At 43.8% G+C, this 18,620-nt stretch overlaps 1 protein-coding gene across 4 annotated transcripts in view; it reads left to right on the forward strand.

The window, feature by feature from the left end:
* Positions 1–18,620, forward strand: part of lrsam1 (leucine rich repeat and sterile alpha motif containing 1) — a 66,282-nt gene that overhangs the window by 15,184 nt on the left and 32,478 nt on the right. For 2 of the 4 annotated variants that reach the window (XM_052037432.1, XM_052037433.1), the window contains exons 5-9: positions 3,941–4,018; positions 7,903–7,971; positions 9,771–9,855; positions 11,154–11,275; positions 13,223–13,313. In XM_052037432.1, the coding sequence (XP_051893392.1) occupies positions 3,941–4,018; positions 7,903–7,971; positions 9,771–9,855; positions 11,154–11,275; positions 13,223–13,313 (445 nt within the window). Of the gene's footprint in view, positions 1–3,940; positions 4,019–5,219; positions 5,321–7,902; positions 7,972–9,770; positions 9,856–11,153; positions 11,276–13,222; positions 13,314–18,620 lie in introns of those variants that run through there. The other 2 variants (XM_052037435.1, XM_052037434.1) reach the window with 2 other exon arrangements.

Here is an 18,620-nt window from a genome sequence, read left to right on the forward strand (position 1 = left end):
AGCTTTGCCTGTCTGTCCCCATTTAGTGAAGACCACTGGTAGTTGAAGTTGTGGGGAGACTGTTGGATCCTTGAAACAAAACTTGTTGGCTAGTGCTGTTTATCTCTGTTCCTTCTGCTGGGGAACCACACTGAAGGTTGTGATTGTAGAAGTGCAGCAAATGTATTTAGCAGCAGGCTCTATGAAAGCTTTAGACCAAGTAGACTCAAGCTCATCTTGGGTCCAATGTACCACAGTGTTACAAATAATTTGATTCAGTTCCACGCAGTTGTTAGGCAGAAGAATGAAGTTAGTGGCTGGATGTCATTGCCACAATGCAGTCTAGGAAGTAGGAAGGAGGGCTAAGGACAGGTACTTGGGACACCAGAGGTAGGGGTGCAGGAACAAGTCACTGCTGCTGGTTTTCTGGCTTTGATGGAAAAGTGCAGAACCAAGAGAGTGAAGTGGGACCTAGCTGGATGAGAGTAAAGAGGTATTGGAGGGGATTTGTGTAATCAACCATGAAAAAGGTTGCAGAAAAATCGAGAAGGACCATGCTGTGTTTGACACAGGCACATCAGTTACTTAAGTAACAGCAGTTTAGGCACCATGCCAGGGACAGAAATCTGGAAGGATTCAGACAAAGATGGGATGGGTCTTCTAAATTGTTAAAGAATTTGGAGAGGAAAAGGAGTTTGGAGAAGGGCAATTGTGTGCATAGACAGTGGGGCCTAGAGTGATTTTTTTTTAACGAAAGGGATAATGATGGCAGATGAGAAGCAGAGGACTGTACTGAAGGAGTATGAATGGTTTACAACAGAAGCTAGCAAAGAGGGTCAGGTAGGGCAGTCTTGTCACCTCTTAAGGATCCAATGGAGCGGAGTCCTGATGTCAAGGACAATGGAACGTCCTATAGTCAAGATGAGCTTGGAGAGAGTGAAAACCAGAGAAAGATGGAAATTCAGAACTAGGGAAGGGTGAACTTGCAAGTTTGGCCCAGTAGTTCAGAAGAAAGGAATGAAGTGGCCGAGAGAACTGAATGTTTCAGTTTTAGTGGTGAAGTACGTGAGCTTCTTGGCCTCAAGATGAGGATGGAGTAGGCCAAAGGATCATTGCTGAAAAAAAAATAGTTGGAAGCAGAGGAAAGGTGAGATTTGCCTTTGGATTTGCCTTGTAGTTGTGATCTGTTTGGCAGATAAATACAGGGCTCAATACTGCTTAATGTACTCCAGCAGAACCTACCAATGAATGGTGAAAGTAGTTTTTTGTCATATTTATGTAAAGCTGTCCTTTGGGCTTGAGGGAGTGGTGATAAGTGTGTGTCAGGAGGAACATCCTAGTGAGGAAAAGTAATGGCTTTGTTGGGAATCTGAGCATCAAAGGTAGAAGTGAAGGTGGTAGTTGCAAAAATGACCTGGTGGTTGTGTGGCCAAAGGTGTGATTTTTATTTAAATGCAATTGTGGGTGAATTTGCAGACTTTTTTCAGTGAGGAGAAAGAGGGATGTTAGTGTAAAATAAGAGAAGGCAGTTGTGATTGACATGTTGGATGTTACAAGGCTGAGTAAGATGGCAAGGTAAAGGGAGTGATGCTGAATATTGGAAGGGGTGTTTGTGTGAAGGGAGAGATTAAGGAAGAATTGGAGGGGATGTGCAGTCAACTCGAAGGAGAGAGTGGAGCCGGCATGGTAGCGTAGCGGTTAGCGTGACACTATTACAGCACCAGCGACCCGGGTTCATTTCCAGCCGCTGTCTGTAAGGAGTTTATGCATTCTCCCCGCGGCTGCGTGGGTTTCCTCTGGGTGCTCTGGTTCCCTCCCACGTTCCAAAGACGTACGGGTTAGGAAGTTGTGGGCATGCTATGTTGGCGCCGGAAGCGTGGTGACACTTGCAGGCTGCCCCCAGAACGCTCTATGCAAAAGATGTATTTCACTGTGTGTTTCGATGTACATGTGACTAATAAAGAGATCTTAAAATCAATGAAGATGAGAAGCTGCTTGTTGCAGAGGCTGAAGAAGGAAAGAAAACTTGGCTTGGTGCCCAGGTTGCCAGACAGACTAAGAATGGCAGGTCTTTTTTCTGAAAGGACATTTTACAAACCTGCCTGGTTCACCAGCCATCTGGTAGTTTCAAGGTCACCATTTCACAGCCTCCTTACAGCACAGCAGGATGTCACGTGGTCCACTGAGTCTATGCTGGCTCTCCCTAGAACAATTCGATCAAGTGCCTGTCCAATTCCATTCTGAAAACACTGATTCTGTTTCCATCACTCCTATAGGAAGTGAGTTATGTAGAATAAATTTAAAGTTATCTAAGTTACTTCATTAGTTAATTAAATTTAAATATCCTGGCAGTGAAGGTAGAATTTGGGCTGCTTTCTGCAGATCATCAATCTGGGCTACTCATCCATTCTTCTGCCATTTCCCAGAGGCATTGAAATGAATAATGCATTGAAAGTGCTGTGATTCTGGCATCAACAGAGGGGCTGTCTGATGGGGAAATGGGGTGGGGAACTGTGCAGTTCTTATCTCTGTGGCCAGCTCCCCATGTCATTTGTATCAACACGACAGCGGCCTGACTGAGTACTGCATTATTCAGAGTTGTATCTGTCAGTTCTTACTTGTGCACGTGTTATCCTCCCTGTAGCTGGTTTTGAGAGTTCTTTTCATTAGGTGCTGCTCAGCTTTTGTGCGTTTTAACCCATCACTTGTTACCCTGGCTCTCTCTGGCTTATGTACTGCTTCAAACTCAGCAAAGGCAGCATGCATCAGCTCAGCATATGCTCTCTGTGTCCATGCATCAAAGGGTGCTTTCATTCAGTGAAACACAGTGTAAAATCCCTCACTCAGCAATTTGATTTCTCACCAGTTTTTTCTCCTGTCCTTAGCCTTTGTCTCCTTCTTGGGATTAGCTCCATGGATGGTGTTCTCCCAACACTACCTCACCTGAATGGCTATTATATGTGTGAGGTGATACTGGAGTGTTAACCAGCTCTTTGGTTTAGGAATTACCACGAGCTAGAAATAGGTGGGTCGAGTGCAGCAGCACTAACCAGTGTGAAGTTCTGCTCCTGGGGAGTTACATGTCTGACCACACAAACTAGGAGTAGGTCATCGATCTGACTGTAATCTCAACAAGAATAGAGGGGAGGTTGCCAGTATAAAGGGGTGAAGGGAAGGGCTGGGGCAAGAGCTGGTGATCCAGGTGAGGGGGGTTGATTGGCAGATGAGTAAGCTGAGGGAGAGCAGTATGAAACCAAGGTGAATGCACACCAAGTCTTGTTGATTTTGTTATTCTGTCTCTAGAGAGTCCTAAATTTATCCAAGGTTCATAAACATCTTATAACCTCCACACCTGTTTTTATCTTGTTAAAATCTCATTTAACTGCACTTGGGTCGATCCTCTGCACTCCTGATCAGGTGCAACACAGGAATTCTCTGCCTCAGAGTTGTGGAGACCAGATCACTGGAAGTACAGAGGAGGGGGATATATTTTTGTATGGTCAGAGAATTGAAGGCTGTGGGACTGCCACAGAAGAGGCAGGTCCGTCCCAGAGCTGAGGCCTGGGGCAGATCAGCCAGGATTGTATTGAAAAATGGGATGTCCTTGAGGGCCCAGGTGGCTCAGTCCTGTTCCTGTTTTCTCGTGTCCTTGTGCACACAGAATGAAGTCGTGATGTAATTCCGTTCCCAGCATAAAGAGACTTCCAATTCTCATATCAGTGCCTGAATTTCTATTTTGTGAATAACTGTTGGCACCTCTGGTGGCTTGAGTCATGATTGTTAGGTTTAGAATCTTTCGGTAGATCCTAAAAATTCTGCATGAGCTGTTAATTTTTTTTAAATACTTTTTAAAATTCTATTTCACCTCCTTGTCTGTCAGCAGAATAATTAGCAAGGTTTTGTTGCTATGAGGGTACAGCATGTCTGATGGCTTTGTTGCTCTGCTGTGTTTGTTTTCCAGGTTTTAATCATTCATTCCAATCGCTTGTCAGCACTACAGCCCAAGTCGTGTAACCTCCAGGATCTGTCAATGCTGAAGGTAAATGCAGCCTCACGGCCTGGTATCAGGTTGCTCCTGGTTTATGTTCATTTTAATGCTGTTGTGAAGGCCGTAGGCCTTGCAAAATCTGAGACCAGAGCCCTTTGATTTTCTGTTTGGTTGACAATATATACATGTTTACCTTCTCTTCCTCAATATATTTTCCCCTGCCCCTTCACATACCACATACATGGTTTGCTTCCCTCTCCCTCCCACAATATTATTCTCTGTCTTGTGCCACAGTGACTGGGCTCCCTGGCCTTTGGAGCCTGTGTGCCTGCTAATATTGGCAGCATGCATTTGTGGAGTTGGTACATTGAATATCGTCACCATGCAGAATATGTGCGTGCTGTTCTCTCTACAGTAATGTGTTATGGAATAAAATCTGTATTTATTTTTCTATGGGATGGTGAAGGTGTGAAAGTTGAGCTGCGCTGTAATAAAGCAAAGACAAACAGAATCAAGGAGCGTACAACAAGCACTTATTTTTCTTTCACTAGCGGGAGTGAGGGATACAGAGAAAGAGTAAACAGTGTAACCCAAGCTCTGTACTGATCCCCACTCAAAGATTCACATGCCAGGGTCCTTTTATACTTCAAACAAAGAAGCCTACGTGCTAAGTTTCACATACCAAGCTATCTTAATGATTTATTTATTTGCTTAATTATAATGATTTATTTTTCGCTTCATTATCTGTTTCTTTCTTATCTTTAAGTACTCTGTAGCTCAGCAGCAGTTCATCATGCTACACTCTGAAGTCACAGACAGCTCCAGGCTCCAAGGATAACCGCTTATCGCAAACAGCTAGCAAAGACAGGCTACTCCTTAACTAACTACTGCTTTGATTTACACAAGGCACCTGGACATCTCAACTACAGTCACACCATGGTTGAGCCACAGATGCTGAATAACATTAACCCTTACATTTCCAGTCATTAACCCCTACATTTCCAGTTACATTTTACAGAGGGGTGGGTTTGCTCCAAGATTAGAGTTTAATGCCTATGACTAACTACCCTTGAGATGGTATGTTGAACTGATGGCTTGGATAGCTGCAGTGCTATTGGCAAGGGGTTCCGTGATTTTAACTCAGCAATGCAGAAGGATCAGGAAAATGTTTCGAAGTCAGGGTGATGTGTGGTTTGGAGGAGAACTTGCAGATAGTTTTGTTCCCATTTACCTGCTGCTCTTTCCCTTCTAGGTAGGAGAAGATGTGGGTTTGAAGCCTTGGTGAGTTGCTGCAGCTCACTTTGTAGATGGAACACGCTGCAGCCGGTGAGCCCAGTCACCAACAGCACAAAGGTACCAGGCAGGGAATCAGGGAATATCATTTGGGCAGAAAGAAGAGAGCTGTGTAGAGGAGTGAATGTTCAGAGTGGTGGGTGGGTGTCAGTGAAGCAAGCTGCTTTGTCCTGGTCTGTGCCAAGCTTCTTGAGTGCTGTTGGTGTTGTACTCATCCTGGCAAGTGGAGAGTATTCCATCACACTCTTTACTTGTACCTTGCAGAATGTGGGAAGGGCTTTTGGGAGCAGGAGATCAGTTGCTCTGATTATGATCACTGCACAGAAAGTACGAGAGCTTTTGCTGAGTGGTGAAACTATACTTTTTATTGTTCTTCCAGGGGATGCTGCCAGGTCAGCATTTGCCACAAAACTCGTACAGTTACCCCAGTTAAGTTTAGAGTCATAGATTACTACAGCACAGAAACAGGCCCTTCAGCCCATCTAGTCCATACCGACCTGATCTTCTGCCTAGTCCCATTTACCTGCACCCGGACCATATCCCTCCAAACCGCACCCCCCCGCCCCCCCATCCATGTACCTATTCCAAACCTCCCTTAAATGTTACAGTTGAACCTGCATCTACCACTTCCACTGGCAGCTTGTTCCACACTCACACAACCCTCCGAGTGAAGAAGTTTCCCCTCAGATTCCCCTTATATATTTCACCTTCCACCCTAAACCTATGTCCTCTAGTTCTAGTCTCACCCAACCTTAGGGGAAAATGCCTGCATGCATTCACCCTATCTATACCCCTCATAATTTTGTATACCTCTATGAGATCTCCCCTCATTCTCCTGCGCTCCAGGGAATAATGTGCTAACCTATTCAACCTTTCCCCACAACTCAGGTTCTCAAGTCCCGGCAACATCCTTGTAAATTTTCTCTGCACTCTTTCAAGCTTATTGATATCTTTCCTTAAGGTAGGTGACCAGAACTGCACGCAGTACTCCAGATTCGGCCCATCCAACGTCTTGTACAACTTCAACATAACATCCCAACTCCTGTATTCAATGCCCTGATTTATGAAGGCCAAAGTGCCAAAAACTCTCTTTATGACCCTATCTTCCTGTGACACCACTTTCAAGAAACTATGGATCTGTATTCCCAGTTCCCTCTTCTACCGCGCACCTCAGAGCCCTAGTTCACTGTGTAAGTCACTTTGTCCTCCCAAAGTGCAACACATCACACTTGTCTGCATTACATTCCAGCTGCCATTTTTCAGCCCATTTTCCTAGCTGGTCAAGACCATGCTGCAAGTTTTGATACCTTCCTTGCTGTCCACTATGCCCCCAACCTTGGTGTCATCTGCAAATTTGCTGATCCAGCTTACCACATTATCGCCTGGATTATTAATACAGATGAACAGCAATGGTCCCAACACCAATTCCTGCAGCATATCACTACTCTCTGGCTTCTCCCGCTAAACCAATGTTGAATCCAGTTGGCTATTTCATCCTGAATGCTGAGTGACTTAACCTTCTGGAGTAGCCTCCCATGCGGGAATTTGTCAAAGTAGCGTAGCGGTTAGCGCGACGCTATTACAGCGCCAGCGATCGTGGTTCCATTCCCGTCGCTGTCTGTAAGGAATTTGTACATTCTCCAGTGCCTGTGTGGGTTTCCTCCGGGTGCTCCGGTTTCTACCCACTTTGCAAAGACGTACAGGTAAGTTAACTTGGGTTTAAAATGGGCAGCGTGGACTCGTTGGGCCGGAAGGGCCTGTCACCACACTGTAAATAAAATTTTAAAAATTTAATTTAAAGTCCATGTAGACAACGTCCACCGCCTTTCCCTCATCGATCTTCTTGGTAGCATCCTTGAAGAACTCTATCCGATTGGTTAGTCTCTATAAGATTGGCTTCTGACCGCTCGTTAAACTGCTCCCCATCAGCCCTGTCATAACATTGAGTGTGGGAAGTTTGGTGACATTATTGACATGTTTTGTTTATTGCTCGGTGTAGTCTGACACTTATTTGTTGCTTTCACTCTCATTCCATTGACTGCATAAACTATAAGTGGCCGATTCATAGATGGGCCATTCCATATTGGTCGCTCTGCAATACTCTGTCTTTGATCTATGTATTTTTCTTAATTTCACAACCCCCTACAACATTTATAGTCAAGAGAAACTGCAGCAGTGTCATGAGAACAGGTGTCTGTAATTTCCCTTCCCAAGCTGCATGAAGTTCTGACATTGACATGTATCACCATTCCTTCATTATCACTGGATTACATTCCTGGAACTCTCAAACAAAATTCTACGGACTTGCCGGCGTTGCACAAAGCTCAAAAAGGCCAATGATCTACTCAGGGTAGCTAAGTATGGGCAGTAAATTCCTTGCTGGAGACTCTTTCATTTCCAAGAAAATAAACGTTGTTCAAGTTATTTTCAGCTCAGAAGCACTGCTTCCTTTAGTTTTGTGGCTCGTTAAAGATTATTGTTCTTGTATTAAATATTATTGTGGGGCGAGTCAAACTGTATATGCTGAGGAATGAGGAGTCATTGTTCATTGGACCATAGGACTTTGTGCTATACATTGTGTTGATTGTATTTAGTGCTGAGGTATCTGTTGGGATTTTCTGCTGTCTCTTTGTTGCTCCCAGATCCTGGATCTCCATGACAACCGAATCACCTCACTTCCCGAGGAGATGGGTCAACTCTCATCCCTTCAGGTAAAAGTCAATTTCTTCAAAGTTCTTTCAAGTATGAGACAACTTTTAAATTACTGGCAACATCGAGATTTTCTCAAAACTCTGGGGAGAAGGGGGGGTGGGGGGAGGAATTGCTTGGAAGGATAGAAAATTGCCTGCCTGATACAATGTGCGTGCATTCACATGCGACAGTAGATGTTGTGGATTTTGGATTTATCCGTGTTTGTTGATGATCCCATTACAAATTGCCTGCGCAATTTTGATCCCAGTTTCTTCTTTATGCTTCCAGCTGCTCTGCCTTCCTCTTTTTCTGTAATTGTTTCTGTCAAGTTCCCCACATGGAGTCTTACAGCATGGAATAGGTCCTTCAACCCATCTCGACTATGGTGCCTTCCTGTGATAGTTCCATTTGCCTGCATTTGATCCATATCCCTCTAAACTTTTCCTATCATGAAGCAGTCCAAATGTCTTTTAAACATTTGTATTCTACCTGCCTCTACCATTTCCTCTGGCAGCTTGTTCCATATACCCACTAGATAAACTTGTCCTTCGGGTCCCCTTTAAATCTTTCCCCCTCACCTTAAACCTAAGCCCTTTAGTTCCCCTAGCGGAAAAAAATATTGTGACTATCCACCTTTTCTATCCCCCTCATGATCTTATAAACCTCTAAGGTCACACCTCGGCTTCCTACTGCTCCAGGAGAAAACAAAGACCCTGTATTGGAGGAAAATTGGTGGAGGGAATATTTTGTACATAAAGTGGAGGGTGGTGGCTGAACAATGGCAGGGCACTTGATTAGAAAATGGGTAAGCTGCTGTTTGGCTCCAAGGTGTGGTGCGCCAACAGCGACTGGTGTGGGAAAGCAAAACAAGGGTTGTTATCTGTCTAAAACAGACAGTCAAATGTTGTGGTAATAGTGGACAACATATTGAGGTGGATTTCCAATTTGAAGGTGCTATACAAAGGCTTGGTCAGAAAGGTAGGTTTTATAGCAAGGATCACTGAGAGTTAGACATTTCAAAATGTTTAGGGAGGGAATTCCAGGACCTGGAGCCTAGATGGCTGAAGTTACGATTGCCAGTTTTTCCAAAAGCCCTTGCTGTTTACCACTCACCACAGTGCTCATGCAGTGAATTATCTCAGAGTGCAGCAACTAATAGATCAGCATGCCCAATAAGTAAGCGACATATGAATGATTTATTCGAGGTTTCTCGGCTGTGTTGATTGAAGGTGAAATTTCAACTGATATCATGGGATCTTTGACAGTCTGGATGGGCAAGTGGGGTGTCTCCAACAATTCAATTACTCACTCAGTACTGCAGTAAATTGTCAGGCTGAATGAGGTGCTTAAATCCTGGTGATTATGATGGATAATGTAAAGGACTTGTTACAGAATAATACAACAATACAGTACATGAGGATATCATTTTGTTGATCTATTTTGTGTTGGCTCTTTGAAAGAACTATCCAGTTTGACCCCTTTTCCTGTAGCGACGTAATTTTTTCCATTCCCGTTTTGAAAGATCTTACTAGATCTGCTTTCAGTTATTTCATGCAATACATTACACTACACTACAGATCGTAACAACTATTATCAAAGAAAAAGTTCCCCCTCATCTTGCTTCTGGTTCTTTTGTTCAATTACTTTAAATCTGATATTTTAATGATATGGATCAACGTAAAGGGGTTTTATTGGAATAAAACAATTAGGATCGTCCAGCACTTCATGAGTATCGTTATTGCTCCCGTTGATTGTAGTGTTGCTGATTGTTTGCTTGACCTTGTATGCCCTCCATCCACTAACTTTCTTAACATTTCAGGTGCTCAACTTGGAAGCGAACCACTTGAAATCTCTCCCCAACTCGCTCACAATCTTGGCCCAGCTTCAGACACTAAATCTGAAAGGTAACAGAATCTGAATTTAAGGTGTATACTCCAGTGAGACAGCTGGATTCAAAGCTGACACCCATCCAGTGCCTGAGCTGGAAGCCCATTCACTCCATGGCATTGTTCTCCAATATCTCTAAGCATTTTGGTAATTCAGTTGGGTATAGGAGTGAATTGTATTTGGCTTTCCAGTCAGGGTACCAAGAGGGGCCTGTGAAATAATGATGTGGAGTTCCCTGCAGTGGGGAAGCGTTGGGAAGAGTGTACAGCACTTGGTCCAGCTGTCCTCATTACATAGTGGAAGCAATTGAGAGTTACAGTTGTTACACTCACAGAGCCATGAACTTCCACTGTCCTCCCTTTGGCAGGGTGCTGGGCTGCAGGGTTCTATGCTACCAGTCTTGGTACTTGCCTCCTGCTTGTAACATGGACAACAACAGTGAATGATGAGGAGGGACAGGCTGAAAGTTTGAGTCTTTGGACACTGATTTGTCTTTGATCGTTGGCTGTTCCACTGTATCCACCTGGAACACCATGCGTAGCAGCCATGGGAATGTCCCCTTGGCCCAGAATGGCTCTGCAATGAGTGTTGGACGCACCCACCCCCACCTTCCAACCCAAATGATGTGACAAGTGCCAGTTCCTCCGGCTGTACAAAGTGAAGGCAACAAATGTGTGATGCCCCCTAGGTACAGCTGATCATATAGAGTCATAGAGTAATACAACACAGAACAGCCCCTCGGCCCAACTCATCCATGCTATCCCAGATGCCCATCTAAACTAATCCCATTTGCCCACATTTAGCCCATGTCTCTCTCAACCTCTCCTATCCATGTACCTGTCCAAGTGGACGTGTTTTCCCATCACCACAAGCTCGCAATGCCAGAGTATACTTCCTGACGTTGCAACCAGAAAGAAATTCTGCTGAGTTAAGCAGGGAAAGATTGTATTCCATTAGCAGCCAAGGCCCTTGGGAATCATTGTGTGGTTTCAGAGTCCATTGGTTAGGAGTTGGAGTTGAAAGTGTCCACATTGGTTAGCTAGGGATGGGCTGATTGGAAAAGAAGATATGAGACAAGCCTCTTAAGATGGGATAGGTCAATGGGAAGTTGGGGTTAGGGTGGGAGACATTGTCTCCATCTCTGGGTGGTCTGGTTACAGGATGGCCCACCCTGAGGTGAAGTAGATTGATTGAGAGCACCCCAGGCTCAGCATCAGATTGGGCTGGATGGGGATGATTTGGGGTCGCCTCAGGTTCCGGGTGGGATGGTCCCATTGTAAATATCCCCATTTACTTTAAACCCCATTTTCTTTAGGAAACAGGATCCGGAAGTTGCCCGAGTCACTGAGTGGGTTGAAGAGCCTGCGCACGCTTGACATTAGTCAGAATCAAATCCAGTTTCTCCCACAGGACCTGGTGTACATCAGGACACTTGAGGTAATCTTAGCGGCCTGTCTTTTATCTTTTAGTTTGTGCAGCATTTTCTGTAGTTGACCAAAATGTAAACACTCATTTATGGAGTAGCAAAGATTGATGCCTTTCCTATGAAGAATATAAATATTGGAGCAACATTGGCTGCTCAACTGTCACATCAATGTCAAGGATGATATTTAAGCAGCCTCCATTTACTGAGTTGTTTCCTCTAACATGTTAAATCTCACTGGGCCATTTACCAGTTTAAAATGCTGGTTTGTATTGTCAGCATTTGCTGTGACAGAAAAACTGTCATAACTGATGTGCCATAATTTATTGAAAGAGAAGATTAGTCATGGGATTTGGATGGTGTAAAGTGATTACAATTGGTATTGGCCAGAGTGTAGTTTAGCACGGTAGTGTGTTTTGGACTTGATTCCTGCCATGTTACTCTGCTCATGTGGCAAACAGTATTGCGTTTACATAGTTTCACAGAATCTTGGCATATCCTAAAGAGTTTTACAGCCAACTAAGTATTTCTGTTCTGTAATTTATTTGTAATATGTGAACTGGGGTGGCTAATTTTACCCACAAGTGTCCACAAGCACTTATAATTGGCCAGATAATCTGCTTTGGGGATATTGGTTGCAAGGACACCAGAATGTACACTCTGTCCTTTTTGGAATGCTGTTGTTGAACCTTTTGCATCCACCCAAGAAGCGAAATGGGACCTTATTTTAACATTGCTCCTGAAGGGGGCAACTGTCACGCTCCACACTGCCGAGATTAAGTGTTCGATTGGATGTTTTTTGTAGTTTTATTTCCCAGGTAATGACATGACTGCTGAAAGCTGGAAAGCATTGGGGTTCTGTTGACAAATTGGAGCAGAGAGGAGTAGGGCAGGCTTGGGCCAAGTCACCTTTATTAATTTTATTGTAAGTTTGTATGGTTAACTTTAATTAGCTTTTAGTAAAGAGGATAAAGCTGGATCAAATGCCAAGAAATATTGTAGACACTGAAACTTGGGAGTGGAGAGGTAAGTCAGACTGGAACCTCATGGAAAGGAGGAGATTTTTTGAGATGTGACAGACAGTATGAATGGATTCATTAAACTACTGAGTTTGTTTCTTATGAGGGTTGGCATTGAATGAAGCATTAACTTAAAATTAACTTAAAATGGCGAGTTATCAGTCTGATGGGCCTTTCTGATTTGGGTTGTTCTCTACATTTTTCCTGGCTTAGCTCAGCCAGTTTGTTACAGTTGCTGAGTAATTGCGCTAGTTTTTGGAAGAGGTAAAGTGGGGCACTGGAGGTTCAATGATCAGGCTGGTTTAGATCATTAATCTATTTTTCAAAAAAAATACAATTATAGACCTACTTATTTGCATTCAACGCATTGAATGAATGTTGTTCACGTGCCAGTGCTGTTAATGAAGTCTCAGTCTTGGCTGTTGAGACAGTTGAGTTCCCCACACTTCCTGATCCTCGAGCTCTAATTGGCGACCACTGACCCAAGCTTGTCAGCAGCTTCTAGATGGAGGATTGCGGCCAAGAAACATCAGATCTGATCACTGCCAGTTCAGCTGGCTGTGCACGTGGCTGCTAAGATTTCACTGAAATTGCTTGATGTAATCTGTAACTGACTCCCACGTAGCCATTATTCGTTTATAAACCATCCTTTCCTCCTCAATTAGATTTCAGTTTGTTATTCATTGTTCCAGATGTAAATGATCTGAACTCTTGGATTAGATCCCAGCCTGTAACTCAGTCCCGCGTATCATTAGTTACAGGTTGCACTATCTGAACCCTCAGTTAGATTTCCTACAGAAATATGGTGTGCTATTGTCACAATCTAGTTTCTGTCATCTGCTGTACATTCTGAGGACTCTGTTATCCTGTTTCTCCACCACATGTTAACTGATGTTCCTTGTCCTCTTTCCCTCACTTCTTGCCCTCTGGATCCTCTAACAGTCCCTCAGTCTGGATGCAGAAGACATGACCTACCCTCCAGCTAGTGTGTGCAGCAATGGAACAGAAGCCATCAAACAGTTTCTCTGCAAAGGTAAGACTGGCAGACATGACTTCAGTCGATGACTGGCAAATTCTTGTCGGGTGAACATGTTCTTAACTCCTTCACTTTATGCTGCCTGGCACATTGAAGGCATCACATATTACAAGGAACTAGTGCATGCTTTCCCTCAGCTGGAGGAGTGAAAGCAGCTGGCAAGATGTAAAAAGATTCTTGGAAGTGATTATTACCCGAAAAAGTAGTAAGCCTGAGGATTGGAAGGATTTTAGAATTCAGTGAAGGCTGACTGAAACATTGATAAAAGAAAAAAAGAGTGGTGGTGAACAATCAAGAAATGTGAAAAGGGATTGTCAAAAGCTTCCAAAAGTAAAATGCGAGTTTCTGACAGGGGATAAGTGATGTTTGGGGAATAAGTAAATGATAGTAAATAAATATTTTTCTTCTGTCTTTAGCATAAAATATACAAACAACATTCCACATCTAGTGGAGAGCCAAAGCTCTGGTGACAATGAAGAATTAAAAATATAGAAAAAGGAATTAATAGGACTAAAATCTGGCAAACTGACCAGACCTGCATCCTTGGAAGTTAAGAGAGAGTGGATGTTTTATCTTTGGTCGTCTAGAACTCCTTAAATGTTAGAATCATCCCCATGAATTGGGAAGGAAGCAAACGTGATATTCCATTCAAGAAAGGAGGGAAAGAGAAGGCAGAACTCTAGACTGACGTCAGAGAAGTAGCAACAGGGCACTTGGAAGTTCATAATATGATTGGGAAGAAGCTGCTTGGATCTTTGGAAGGATGATTGTGTTTGACAAAACCACATTACCACAGTGACTACATTTCAAAAGTGCTTCATTGGCTCTGAAGAGTCATAGAACACTACAGCACAGAAACGGGCCCTACGGCCCATCCAGTCCATGCCGACCTGGTTTTCTGCCTAGTCCCATCTACCTGCACTAGTACCAGAGCCTTCCATACCTCTCTCATCCATGCACCTATCCAAACTTCTCTTAATTGTTACAATTGAACCCGCATCTTCCACTTCTGCTGGCAGCTCGTTCCACACTCTCACCATCCTCTGACTGAAGTATTTCCCCCTCAGATTCCCTTTAAATATTTCACCTTTCACCCTAAATCTATGACCTCTAGTTCAACTCTCACCCAACCTGAGGGGAAAAAGCCTGCAGGCATTCACCCTATCTATACCCCTCATAATTTTGTACACCTCTATTAGATCCCTCCTCATTCTGCGCTCCAGGGAATAAACCTTTCAACCTTTCCCTATAACTTGGGTCCTCAAGTCCCAGCAACATCTGTGTAAATTTTCTCTGCACTCTTTCAAGCTTATTGATATCTTTCCTGTAGGTAGGTGATCAGAACTGCACACAATACTCCAAATTCAGCCTCACCGTCGTCTTGTACAGTTTCAACATAACATCCAAACTCCTGTATTTATCAGGGCCAATGTGCCAAAAGCTCTCTTTACGACCCTATCTACCTGTGATGCCACTTTCAAGGAACTATAGATCTGTATTCCTGGGTCCCTTTGTTCTACCGCACGGCTCAGAGCCTTACCATTCACTGTAAGTCTTACCCTAGTTTGTCCTCCCAAAGTGCAACACCTCACATTTGTCTGCATTAAGTTTCATCTGCCATTTTTCAGCCCATTTTCCCAGCTGGTCCAGATCACTTCGCAAGCTTTGATAGCCTTCCTGGCTGTCCACTACGCCCCCAATCTTGGTGTCATCTGCAAATTTGCTGATCCAGTTTACCACATTATCGTCTAAATCATTAATATAGATGATAAACAACAACGGACCCAGCACCAATCCCTGCGGCACACCACTAGTCACAGGCCTCCATTCAGAGAGACAACCATCTACTACCACTCTCTGGCTTCTCCTGCTAAGCCAAAGTTGAATCCAATTGACTATTTCATCCTGAATGCCATGTGACTAAACCTGAAGCAGCCTCCCATGCGGGACTTTGTCAAAGGCCTTGCTAACGTCCATGTAGACAACGTCCACCACCTTCCCTTGATCAACCTTCCTGGTAATGACCTCAAAGAACTCTGTAAGATTGGTTAGACATGACCTGCCATGCACAAAGCCATGTTGACTATCCCCAATCAGGCCCTGTCTATCCAAATACTAAGAGATCCTGTCCCTCAGAGTACCTTCCAATAATTTATAGGCTCACCTATGAATTTCCTGGCTTATTCTTCAAGCCTTTCTTAAACAATGGAACATCAGCTATCCTCCAGTCCTTTGGCACCCCACCCGTGGCTAAGGATGTTCTAAATATCTCTGCCAGGGCCCCTGCAATTTCTGCACTAGCCTCTCAAGGTCCAAGGGGACAGCTTGTCTGGCCCTGTGGATTTATCCACCCTAATTTGCCTCAAGACAGCCAGCACCTCCTCTTCCATAATCCGGATACGGTCCATGACCTCGCTATTCTTTTTCCTCAATTCTATAGACTCTGTGTCTGTCTCTTGAATAAATACAGCCACAAAAAAATTAATTTAAGATCTCCCCCATCTCTTTTGGCTCTATGCATAGATGACCATGCTGATCTTCAAGAGGACCAATTTTGTCCCTTACTGTCCTTTTGCTCTTAATATAGTTATAGAAACCCTTGGGATTCTCTTTCACCTTGTCTGCCAGAGCAACCTCATGTCCTCTTTTAGCCCTCCTGATTTCTCTCTTAAGTGTTCTCTTGCATTTCTTTCACTCTTCAAGCACTCATTTTGATCCCAACTGCCTATACCTGATATGTGCCTCCTTTTTCTTTACCAGGGCCTCAATATCCCTTGATAACCAAGGTTCCCTAATCCTGTTAGCCTTGCTTTTTATTCTAACAGGAACATACAGATTCTGTACTCTCAATATTTTATTTTTGAAAGCCTTCCACTTACCAAGCATCTCTTTGCCAGAAAACAGCCCATCCCATTCCATGCCTGCAAGATCCCTTCCAATGCCATCAAAATTGGCCGTACTCCAATTTAGAGTATCAACCGGAGGACCAGTGCTATCCTTCTCCATAATTATCTTGATACTAATGGAATTATGATCACTAGATCCAAAGTGTTCCCCTGCACACACTTCTGTTACCTGCCCTGTGTCGTTCCCCAAGAGAAGATCTAGCATTGGGCTCTCTCCCGTTGGGACATCTACATATTGATTGAGGAAACTTTCCTGAACACATTTGACAAATTCTATCCCATCCTGTCCTTTTACAGTGTGGGAGTCCCAGTCAATATGTGGAAAGTTAAAATCACCTACTGTCACAGCTTTGTATTTCCTACAACTGTCTGCTATCTCTCTACAAGTTTGCTTCTCTAAATCCTGCTGACTATTGGGAGGTCTATAATATTGTCCCATTAACATGGTCATCCCTTTCTCAATCCTCAGTTCCACCCATATTGCCTCAGTAGATGAGCCCTCCAGTATGTCCTCTCTGAGCACCGCCGTGACATTTTCCCTGATGAGTAATGCCACCCCTCTCCCTGTAATACCTCCCTCTCTGTCATGTCTAAAACATTGGAACCCTGGAACCTTGAGCTGCCAGTCCTGCCCGTCCTGCAACCAAGTCTCACTAATGGCTACAACATCATAATTCCACGTACGATCCATGCTCTAGGTCCATGTGCCTTACCTACAGTACTCCTTGCACTGAAGTAGATGCATCTCAGAACATGAATCCCACCATGCTCAACCTTTCAGTTTCCATCTTTGCTTGTAGTCTTAACATCTACTTTCCCCACAGCCCCTCCACTTGCTGCCCTGCCAACACCCTGCAACTCTAGTTTACCCCTGCCCCCCCCCCCACCCCCCGAGCAGCATTAGCAAAGCTTCCTGAAAGGATATTGGTCCCCCTATGGTTCAGGTGCAAACCGTCTCGTTTGTACAAGTCCCACCTGCCCTGGAAGAGAGCCCAATGATCTAAAAATCTGAAGCCCTCCTGCATCATCTGCTTAGCCACAAGTTAAACTGGACTATCTTCCTATTTCTTGCCTCACTAGCACTTTGAATTCTTTGAGACATCCTGAAAAGGAAACAAAAGAAGCTATGAAAATATTGTTTGAGATTGAACCTAAATCAGTAGGAGTCAGTGGATGCAGCATATTTGGATTTTCAAAAAGCATTCAATAAGGTGCCACACAGAATGTTACTAGAAGCATTGGGCTCTTGAGGTTGGGAGTAATTTACATTTGTAAACAAAGAATAGAAATCAGTGGGGTTTTTTTAGGTTTGCAGACGGTATCTAGGTGATGTCAACTGGACAATTGTTTGGGTCATAGTGAATGAATTTCAATGATGTGCAAGTTTGTATACGATAAAATATGAATTCTTAACTGGGAAGTTACATGTCAAAGTGAAATCAGGAAAAACTTACCAGCTGAAGTGTACTGGGTTTGTGGAATTAGTCTAGTAGGAAGGGAGAACCAACAGTATAAGTTAGCTTAGCAGATCTTTCCCTGGAGAACAAAAGAGAGGGAATTGAGACATTTGCTAAGATGATCACAATTTCTTAAAAGGAGCAGACTCTTCTAATTTTATACGATATATTTTGAATCCTAGAGGGCATAGCTTTAAGGTGAAAAGGGGAAAGTTTAAAGAAGATGTGCAGTGCAAATTTCTTTTTGCACAGAGTGGTGGGTGCTTGGAATGTGCCTCCAGGGGTTGTGGTGGAGGCAGATTCAATAGAGTTGTTCAAGAGGCTTTTAGATATGGATATGGATCGTGTACAGGCAGAAGGGATTAATGTAATTTGGCACAGACACGATGGGCCAAAGGGCCTGTTCTATGTACTAAAATGAGAAAATGTAGTTGAGTATCTCGAACATTTTCTTTCTTTCTGGATCTATATGTTGAGGAACTGACTAGAGAAAAGGGTATTTTTGGGTCCCTATTTGTGCAGTGGGGAAAAGTTATTTGAAAATTTTGTTACCAAGGGGCCTTTGGACAAGAGTGACCGTGACAGAGCTATAGAAACGTACAGTAGAGAAACCGGCCCTTTGGCCCATCAACTCCATGCTGACCATCAACCACCCATTGACACTAATCCTGCATTACTCTTCTTTATATATTCCCTCATACTCTCATCAACTCTCCCCCAAATCTACCACTCACCTATACACACTAGGGACAATTTTATAGTAGCCAGTTAACCGACCACCCATACGTCTTTGAGATGTGGGGGGAAACTTGAGCACTCAGGAAACCATGCAGTCACAGAGAGAACGTGTAAGCTACGCACAGACAGCAACAGGTCAGGATTGAACCTGGGTCTCTGGTGCTGTGAGGCAGCAGCTCCACCAGCTCCCTAGAATAGGCTAG

This window comes from Pristis pectinata, chromosome 23, assembly GCF_009764475.1.
Source record: "Pristis pectinata isolate sPriPec2 chromosome 23, sPriPec2.1.pri, whole genome shotgun sequence".
Lineage (NCBI taxonomy): Eukaryota > Metazoa > Chordata > Chondrichthyes > Rhinopristiformes > Pristidae > Pristis > Pristis pectinata.